Genomic DNA, 9384 nt, shown 5'->3' on the forward strand with positions numbered 1-9384 from the left:
CACCAGCCAGAGGGAGGGGAGTGCTTGGTGGGCTTGGAAGAGCCCTGATTTGCCATCTGTGAAGTGGGGGTGATGCTTCTCTTCCTGTCCCTGGTTTTGAGTGAAGCTCTTGGTGAGCCTGGTGCGAAGCAGAGTGCCAAGCCTGGAGTCAGGGAGATTCATCTTCCCCAGCTCAAATCCTGCCTCAGACACTTTATTAGCTGAGTCACCCTGGGCAAGTCACTTCACCCTATTTGCCTCAGTTTCCTCATCTGTAAAATGAGCTGGAGAAAGAAATGACATCGCTCCAGCATCTTTGCCAAGAAAACCCCAGTGGAGTCATGAGGAGTCAGACACAGCTAGACCACAAGACGACTTGTGTCCTCTACGGCCTCCTCCTCGTCCCCTGTGAAGTGAAGCTGGGCTCTGGGGTCTGGGCTAGAGGGTGTGAAAGAATCGGATCCGGAGCTGGGCAGGCTTTCAGAGGTCCAGCCCAACTGTCTCATGCTACGCCCAAGGGCGTCCTTCCACCACTCACCCACCCCCCCGTGAGCCCAAAGTTCCCTTTCACATGAGCTTTGCAAGGCTCCATGTATGATGACGACCTTGGGACAGTCCTTTTTTGCAAGGCCTCAGTTGCTCGTCTGTGAAATGGGGTTGGCCCACGAGATCTCCAAGCATTCTTCTGCTTCTGATGCTCCGTTTTCTCCCCTCCCATACCTAATATCCCGATTTCACAAAGTCACGCCATCTCTTAGGACTCCTCCCCTTGAGGTCTCCAGTGTCTTAACAGGACCTCCGGTCCTTTCGTTGGAGGTTCAGATATTTCCCCTTCTGAGAAAGTCGCTGGTTGGTCTCCCAGGCCCAGGACTCCAACATCAGCGGTCAGTGCATGTATGGCAGACAGCCTTTCTTGGGAACACAAGCCAGCCCCAGCTTTCCCCACCCTCCAGTCACAGAGAAAATTCTGGTGTCAAACCTAGTAATCCCACCCCCCTCAAAGCCCCAGGTATCTGAGACCCAGGACATAACCCTGCTTCTGGAACCCAAGCACCCAGTCTTGCCCCCTCAGGACTCGGGCATCTCCCTCCCCCAGGAAACCAGGCATCTGCCTCTCCCCAACTCCCTTCTCTAAATCCAGTCCTGCGGCCCCTGGAGATTTAGGAATCCTGGCCCCTGGCTCTCCTCAAGTACCAAGGTACCCTGCCACCCTGGTGGTACGGGTGCCCAGCTCTCCCCTCCCAGCCCCAGTCACATGACTCGTTGAGCAATTCCCCCATCTCCAGGGCCCCCCCTGAGGGGATTTTCGATGAGGTCACTGGGCCCCGCCCCTCCCCTCCCAGGCTATAAGGTGATGGCAATGCCAGGACGCAGCCCAGACCCTGTGCCATCCTCAGAGCCCTGCCCCACCATGCTCACGCTGGAGGCTGCACAGTAAGTGAGGACCCCCAAGGCTCTGAGTGCATGAGCGAGGTCTCTTCTCCCCACTGTCTCTCCATGCGTCTCTGCATCTGTCTCTGGCCTCCCTCTTGTGCCTCCCTCCTGTCTCCTGTCTCTCTCTGCTCCCTGTCTCTGCCTCTCTCATCTCTGTCATCTCTCCACATCTCCCTCGTTGTCTCTCCTGCCTCTCCCGCATCTCTCTCTCCTTTCACTCCTGCCCGGGTCACTCTTTCTTGCTTCTACTCACCGTCTCCATCCCTTTCCTGGAATCTCTCCTCTAGGTCTATTTGGACCCATTACTGTCCCATGGCTGGGGTCAATTCCCTCAAAAACCCTCCTCACTTTCTCTCCCACTTTCACTAACCACCCCAACCCCCACCCCACAAACACTCTCACCACCTCAGCCTGCCCATGCAAATCTCCCCAGGGATATTTCCGTGCAAGTGTCCCCGTGCCCCCTTCCTGTTCTAAGCCCCGTCCCTGGCTGGGCCCTGGGGGTGGGGGAGGGCAGGCTTAGGCTCACACCCCTCAATGTACAGCCTGGGGTGCCAGCCCCTAACTACCGCTCAGCCTCTCCCCACACCCCCCAAACTCCTTCCTCCCTTCTCAAAAAAAATAAATCGGGAGCCCATGAAGTTCTGTTTGGTGAGCTAGAGTTTGGAGAGGATTAGGAGATGGGAGTCAGTGAGGCGTACAAGACACAGGCAGAAAGGGGTACCCAGGGAAGAACAAGAGACTTAAAAATTGAGGTGCACAGAGGAAGTGGGGGGCATGAGGGACACAGGAGACAGATGGAGAGGGAGGGATGTAGAATAAGAGATAGGCGAGAGGAAAGAACACAAATTCATGGACCGGGAGAATGTAAGCCATAGAGAGTGAGGGGTGCAGGGAGGGCCATGGAGAGTGGGGGACACAAGGAGGTGCACAGGGGGGCCATAGAGAATGGGGAGCACAGGGACATGGGGGAGGGATGCAGGGAGACCATGGAGAGTGAGGGGTGCAGGGAAGTGGGGGAGGAGCACCGGGGAGCATGGAGAGTGGGGGACACAAGGATGTGGGGAGGTACACAGGGGGCCATGGAGAATGAGGGGCACAGGGACGTGGGGGAGGGATGCAGGGAGACCATGGAGAGTGAGGAGGGGTGTAGGGGGGCCATGGAGAGTGAGGGGTGCAGGGGCAGGGAGTGTCGATGGAGAGTGGGGGGCACAGAGACGTGGGGGAGGGGTGCAGGGGGTCATGGACAGTGGGGACACAAGGATGTGGGGGAAGGGAGCAGGGGGATCACGAAGAGTGAGAGACACAGGGACGTGGGGGAGGGGTGCAGGGTAAGGAAAAGGCACAAGAGAAAGTGAAGGACATAGGAAGAACAAGATGAGAGCGTGGGGGACCCAGAGTCTGGAGCATGGGAGAGTCCAGAACGCAGGTGAAGGAGAAAGCCCAGTGCAGGGGCACAGACACTTGGGGAGGAGAGGGTCTCAGGACCAGACCTGGAGGCTCCAGGGTGTGGGTGAGTGCCAGGCCAGGCCCCCGGAGCAGGGGGTGACACGCCTCTCCCCATTCTGTCTTTTTCTCCTTTCCCCAGGTTGGAGGATTCACACTTTTCTTGCCAGGTAAGTTCTGCCTTCCTGTTACCCAGTGTCCCAGCATCCTTTCTCTAGAAGGAGGGCTCTTCCTTCCACACGAACTTTCCACCGATCGACTGATCGATCTCGTCTGTTACCTGTCAGTCTCGTCTCCCCCTTTCTTGTGTCTCTCCCTGTCTACCCCATCGCTTATCTCTCTCCACGTCCCTCTTCCTCACTCTCCTGTTTCCCCAACCGGTCTATTTCTTCAGTCAGTCTCCGCCCCACTTTGTCTGTTTCTCTCTGTCTCTCACCGTCCCCGTTTCTCTCTCCTCTGTCTCTCTCTGGCCGGTGGGACGTTCCTGTCATGACCACCCTCCTGGTGCCTCTCCTCAGTACTCAGATGGAGTCTTCTACGATCTGGACAGCAGCAAACACCCTGGCTACACGGACCCCGAAGGCATGGTGGGTAAGTACATGCTTCCCCTCCCTCCGTGCCCTCCCACTGCCCAGGGGTCACTACCCACCTACCTTCTCAGTGGGTCTAACTCCTCCAGCTTTCTCTCCCTTTCTTGGCCCCCACCCAAATGCCCTTCATCCCCTCCCCATACCCCTATTCTACTCGCCTCTTCCTACAGCTGTCCATCCCCTCCTCCCCACCCATCCCTCCCTCTGCCAGGCTCTGTGCCTCTGGATTCCCATTTCCTCACCCGCCTTCCTCCCTCTGTTCTATCCTCATTAGGTCTCTCCTCCTAAGCTGCTCCCCTCCCTATGCATGCAAATGCTCGAGCCAAAGATGACCTTCCTTTCCTTCCCACAATTGCCCCTTTGTGCCAGGGGGCCAAGTTTCAGGGCGCCCTCTCCTGCCTTTCCCAGACTCCCTGTGGGGCTGGACAGAGCCACCACCCAGCCTGGCCACTGCCTATGAGCCCTTCGACCCCTCGGCAGCCTCACTTGGCCAATTCCAGGGTCTCCAGCTCTCCTACCTGCCTGTCAGCTATGGCGCCATCGGGCAGCTGGAGCCGGCCCCAGGCCCAGGGCTCAGCACCTACCCGGAGGGGGATTTTGGAGGCCAGGTGAGGGGGAATGAGCTGGGGAAGAAGTGTGTAGGGCTCAGGTCAGCATGTTGTGACACAAAGAGCAAGTCTGGAGCTGGCAGACCTGGGGCCAGGCACATCACAAAATGAGGATGGGGAGAAGGTTGGATCAGGTGATTTCCAAGGTCCCTGCCAGCTCTGTGATAGAAAGGGTCAGAAGACTGAGAGCCTGGGTAGGTTTGAGGAGTACAGCCTGGAGAGGAGGGAAGGTGAGCCACGGACCACAAGCTCTGACCTCCCCCTCCCTGCTCCAGCCCCTGGCCTCATTTACCCAGTTCCCCAGTCCTGGCTTATCTGAGGATGAGGAGTTCCCAGTGGATAGCCCAGCCCTGGAGGTGTCTGACAGTGAGTCGGATGAGGCCCTGGCAACTGGAGGGGAAGGGACAGGAGCCGATGCAGGTATGATGGGGGGGGTGGCCAATAAAGCCACTTGACTTGGGGAGCCCCTGGTCTGGGAAGGGGAGATGGCCCTGAGTCTGATGGGAGAGTCCTGTCCCTAGGAAGTGCCTGCTCCAAGTGGGTATCACAGAGCCTCAAAAGTGGAAGGGGGCTCTAAAGCCATCTGGTCCCTCCTCTGGCTGACCAAGAATGTGCTCTGCTACAGCATATGGCCCTAAGTTGTCATCCAGCCTTGACTTGAAGACCTCTGTGGATGGGGAGCTCACTACCTGTTGAGGCAACCCAGTCCACTGCTTGATAACTATCAGGATATTCTTCCTCTCACCAAGGGAGAATTGGTCTCTGTAATTTGTCCCCATGGCTCCTGGTGCCGCCCTCTGGGGCCAGGCAGAATAAAGATAAAGCTAATCCCTCCCCCCATATGCCTGCTGTTATGTCCCCCCTAACGACAGTCATGTTGATATGGTCCTGCTGCGCCCTCAGGGGTCCTCAATAAGCTCCCCTGTTTCCCAGCTCTGTGACCTCAGGGAAATCAGGCCCCCTCCCTGGGTCTCCTTTCTCACCTATGAGATGAAGATGTTAGACGTGAAGATCCTGAGATTCCTTCTGGCTATAAAGCTACGTGGAGGGTGGGGGGAGACACAGGCAGATTTGGGGGCAAAGCTGTGGGGACCCTCGACACTTAGTCCAAGCTGCTGACTTGCATGGGTGCTTACACAGAGCATTTACATTTCTTAGCAGGTAAACAGGGTTTCGTTTCGCATCTGTTAAGCAGGAAGAATTAGTTACTGTGGGAGGGACCCCGGCTCCGCCTCCCTGCCCTGCTTTCCCCCAAGCTGCCCCAAAGTCTCAGTACCCCTGCCCAGTGTCTTGCTCCAAGGTTTCCACCTGCAGAATCTGTCTGAAAAAATTGTTTGGAGGAAATCCTCGTTGCTTCCTGTCCCCCAGCAGCAGCCACAACTACACCTTTGCTTATTGGCTGACTGTCCGACTTCTGGAGGGTGGGTATCCCCAAAGGATGCAAAAGTGGGCCTCCCGGCCTGATGCCGGCCCGTTCTTCCTCTCCAGGTGCCCGGAAGAAGCTCCGTCTCTACCAGTTCTTGCTGGGGCTGCTGACCCGCGGGGACATGCGGGAATGCGTGTGGTGGGTAGAACCTGGCGCCGGTGTGTTCCAGTTCTCCTCCAAGCACAAGGAGGCCCTGGCCAGGCGCTGGGGCCAGCAGAAAGGCAACCGCAAGCGGATGACCTACCAGAAACTGGCCCGGGCCCTGCGCAACTATGCCAAGACCGGAGAGATCCGCAAGGTCAAGAGGAAACTCACGTACCAGTTTGACAGCACCCTGCTGCCCCCCCGGCGGGCGTGAGGGCCCCGGGCTACGGGGGGCGGGTGTCTCAGGGCCCCTGTGCACTGGGGAGCCAAGGTGTCTCAGAGATCCTCCTGCTGTGGCCAAGATCGCCCTCCTGAGTCCAGAGCCGGTGAAGGCTCTGCCAGAGGCAAACCCTGTCTGGGGCTGTCTTAGGGCCTCAGGCATCCCTGGCCCAGGACGATTCCAGCTCGAACTTCTTGGGAATGGGGGGGGGAAGACTGGGCCCGCCCCGCCACCACCTCCCATCCCCTGTCAGTCTGTAACCCTTGCCCAGAGATCAGCAAGCCCCCTTTCTAGCCCTCTCACTCCCGGGCTGGGGGGCCAGGAGTATTCAGCCCCGATATGCCCTGTGACTTTGGGGGAGATGGGCCTCGAGTGCTTAGCTATAAACATGAGGGGCTGCAGCCGCCAACTGCTAAGGGCCCAGTGGTCCAGGCCCCTTCTCACTGAGCGGATGCAAGCTGGGACCGTCTTGCCCTGCCTGGGTGACTCCCTCCCCACCAGAGCTCCGGACTAAGTCCCCAGGCCTGGAGAAATCAAAGTCATAAGGGTCTGCCAAGGGCTCAGACAGATTTTGGACTGGGGGGAGCCATATAGCACTGGAGTAGAACGGGAGAAGTGTGTGCTCTCGTCAAACCTGGATTCAAATCCTGCCTCCCTCAGTGGCTGCCTGGGTCACCTACTCTGGCGCTTGTCTCTCTCTAAGCTGTGCAACCTTGGCCATGTCTCAGTTTTCCCATGTGTAAAAAGAAGGGGTTTCCCCCGAGATGATCCCTAAGTTTTCTCTGGCTTTTTCCTTCGGTGACATTTCAGTCCTGGCCCTGACTCATTGTGTAATCTTGAGTGTGTTGTCTTTTCTGGGCCTCAGTTTCTCCCTAAGGGAGTTCTGTCTGGCTTGGAGGTTGTATACTGGGATCTGAAGGGTTCTGGGGTCCCCAAAGTGGTACGGGTGGCCTCTGAAGTAGTGAGTGCCCTTTCCCTGGACGATGGGGTTTATTGTCATCTGGGTCTCTGGGAGTCATTCCAAGTCTGAGGCTCCGGGACCCCTGCCCACTGGAGCTTTCTCTGGGGGGAGGGGGATTTCCCACAGTCCTCCGCAGCTGGTTCTGGGGCCATTCTCCCTCAGTGCTCCCTACGTCTCCTCCTTACGTCACCTGGAGAGGGGACAGGTCAGGGGTGTGCAGAGGGGCCTAGATTCCTATGGGCTTCAGAGAGCCTGGCCTCAGAATCCATTGTAGGGAAGCCAGGAGGACTCTGGCTGAGCCTGGGACCGCCAAAGCAGAGTTCGTCCTTCCCCACTGAGACACCAACCTCCCTGCCCCTTCCTGCCAGGTACTTCGGGGTCATGTCTCACCCTACAAAGTAATGAATTCTGCAAACAAAAGATGAACACACATGACATGGGGCATTCCTTTTGGAAATTGCCAGCACTGAATCAACCCAAGCAAATGCCACCAAACGTCTGACCTTCCCCTGTGCCCCACCCCCAGAGCTCAGCTGGGGCCACACACCTCAGGATACTCCCCCCACACACTCGCTCTGCATTCTTGTTCAGCTGTGTCTGACTCTTCATGACCTCATTTGGGGTTTTCTTGGCAAAGATACTGGAGGGGTTTGACATTTCCTTCTCTAGCTCATTTTATAGGTGAGGAAACTGAGGCAAACTGGGTTAAGTGTCTTGTCCAGGGTCACACAGCTAATAAGTGTCTACGGCTAGATTTTAACTCAAGTCTCCCTGACTACAGGCCCAGCACTCTGTCCCCTGCGCCACCTAGCTGCTCGATGCTTCTGCTCTACCCTATCGATGCTTCTCTATCCTCCTCCCCATTGCTCTGACCCTTCCACCATCTCTGTCTCCAAGTCTCTCTTTTTCAGTGGTGGTTTCCTAGCAGTGTGACCCTGGTCTGGCTGGTTCTGCCCCTCCCCCTTCACTCCTCCGTGTCCACTTCTCTCCCCCCTTCCCCCACTCTCTAACAGTCTCTCTCTCTTCCTCTTTCCTCTCTCTCTCTCTCTCTCTCTCTCTCTCTCTCTCTCTCTCTCTCTCTCTCTCTCCTCTCCCCCTCCCTCCCCCTTCTCTCTCCCTCCTCTCCTCCTCCCTTCCTCTATCCCTCCCCCAGAGGTCTCTTCCTCTCCTCTCTCTCTCTTCCTCTCTCCCTCTTTCCCCTCTCCCCCTCCTTCCCACTTCTCTTTCCCCCTTCCCCCCCTTCTTCTCCCCCTCCCTTCCTCTATCCCTCCCCCAACAGTCTCTCTCTCTCTCTCTCTCTCTCTCTCTCTCTCTCTCTCTCTCTCTCTCTCTCTCTCTCTCTCCTCTCTCCCCTTCTCCTCCTTCCCACTTCTCTCTCCCCCTTCTCCCCTCCCCCCCTTCTCTCTCCTCCCTCCCTCTATCCCTCCCCAGCAGTCTCTTTCTCTCCGGCTCTCTCAGAGTCTCCCTGGGGGTGTCTCCCCTTCTTCCTAGGCTTCTCAGACTCCCTGCTATGAGCTCTACCTCCCTTTCCACCCTGTACTCCGCTGGTCTCCCAATTCCTTGCTCCCCTATGCCTGAGCACGGAGAGAGTCTGATCGGAGACTGATGATGTCACCAAACATTCCACTTTGGATTGGCCAAACACCGAGCCAGCCCTGTTAAGGTTAAAAGGGGGTTTGTTTTGGTTTTGGTGACACAGGGCCAGAGTTAGTGCTGGCTCCTCAAACCCTCTACCCCAGGCTCCAGCTCAGGAAGGGACCCATGCGTCTTGGGCATGCAGCCCATGCAGCGGGCCCTTCTGTTCTCTCTCCCACTTCCTCCAGGGCTCCCTCCTTCCTTGGGGAGCTGGGGGTGAGGACCGTAGAAACTTGGAGACCCTGGGGGTGGGGCACCCTAGGCCAGATGGCCTAGCCACAGCAGCTGGGCTGAGATAAAATTTCTCTGGGGTGGGGCCCCCAGCAGTGAAAACCTAAGGAAGTTCTCTGCACCCCAGCTGGAAAAAGCAGGTCACCGCTAGGCAAAGAGGGGTCCCTGGAATGCTGGCCACCTTGGCGCAAGCCAGCCCTCAATGCTAACCTGGGGCTTGGTGCCCACTCCAAGAAACCTGGCCCTCCCCACTGACCCTGGGGACTTGGCTTTAGTTTCCCCAGGAGGTCCAGTTTCTCTGAAGATGCCTGACTTGCAGAAATCTGGGCGGCTGGGCCCCCAGCCCTACCCTATCCCAAAAGAATGCCAGAGGTCTGATACCCTAAATCCTGTCTCCCTCAAGGACTCAGTTGTCCTGATATCCCAGCCCTACCCCCCATACCAAGGTAACCTGCTTCCACAGCTCCCAAACAGTAGGTACTCAGGTGCCCCCTTCCCCAGCCCTGCCTGTGGCCTCCCACTGAGACCCAGGTGTCCTGACCCTCAAAACCCTCTCCCCCTTCCCCTCCCCTTGCCTCAGAGACCAGAATCTTGTTGCTGGCCTCCACCAGGAGCCAGGCAGGCATGCTATCCTCCCCCCGCCCCCCCCCCCCGCCCCAGCTGTTATTTCTCGCCCTTTAGAGAACGTCTGGGGAATTCGAAAGGGGTGG

General features: G+C 57.5%; 1 protein-coding gene across 2 annotated transcripts; it reads left to right on the forward strand.

Moving 5' to 3' along the window:
- The first annotated feature begins 1273 nt into the window (after positions 1 to 1273).
- On the forward strand, positions 1274 to 6622 carry SPIB (Spi-B transcription factor). Of its 2 annotated transcripts, none has more exons than XM_020971799.2 (6): positions 1274 to 1413; positions 3002 to 3029; positions 3378 to 3450; positions 3858 to 4057; positions 4333 to 4477; positions 5546 to 6622. In XM_020971799.2, exons 1-6 carry the CDS (start codon positions 1289 to 1291, stop codon positions 5839 to 5841), a joined length of 867 nt encoding a protein of 288 aa, XP_020827458.2. In that variant the 5' UTR covers positions 1274 to 1288; the 3' UTR covers positions 5842 to 6622. The 2 variants fall into 2 exon arrangements, with proteins under 2 accessions (XP_020827458.2, XP_020827457.1); XM_020971798.2 differs by having other exon boundaries at positions 1309 to 1413; positions 3819 to 4057.
- The last annotated feature ends 2762 nt before the right edge of the window (positions 6623 to 9384 follow it).

The sequence above is a fragment of the Phascolarctos cinereus genome, unplaced genomic scaffold (genome assembly GCF_003287225.1).
Source record: "Phascolarctos cinereus isolate Bilbo 61053 unplaced genomic scaffold, phaCin_HiC Scaffold_726;HRSCAF=1367, whole genome shotgun sequence".
Taxonomy (NCBI): domain Eukaryota; kingdom Metazoa; phylum Chordata; class Mammalia; order Diprotodontia; family Phascolarctidae; genus Phascolarctos; species Phascolarctos cinereus.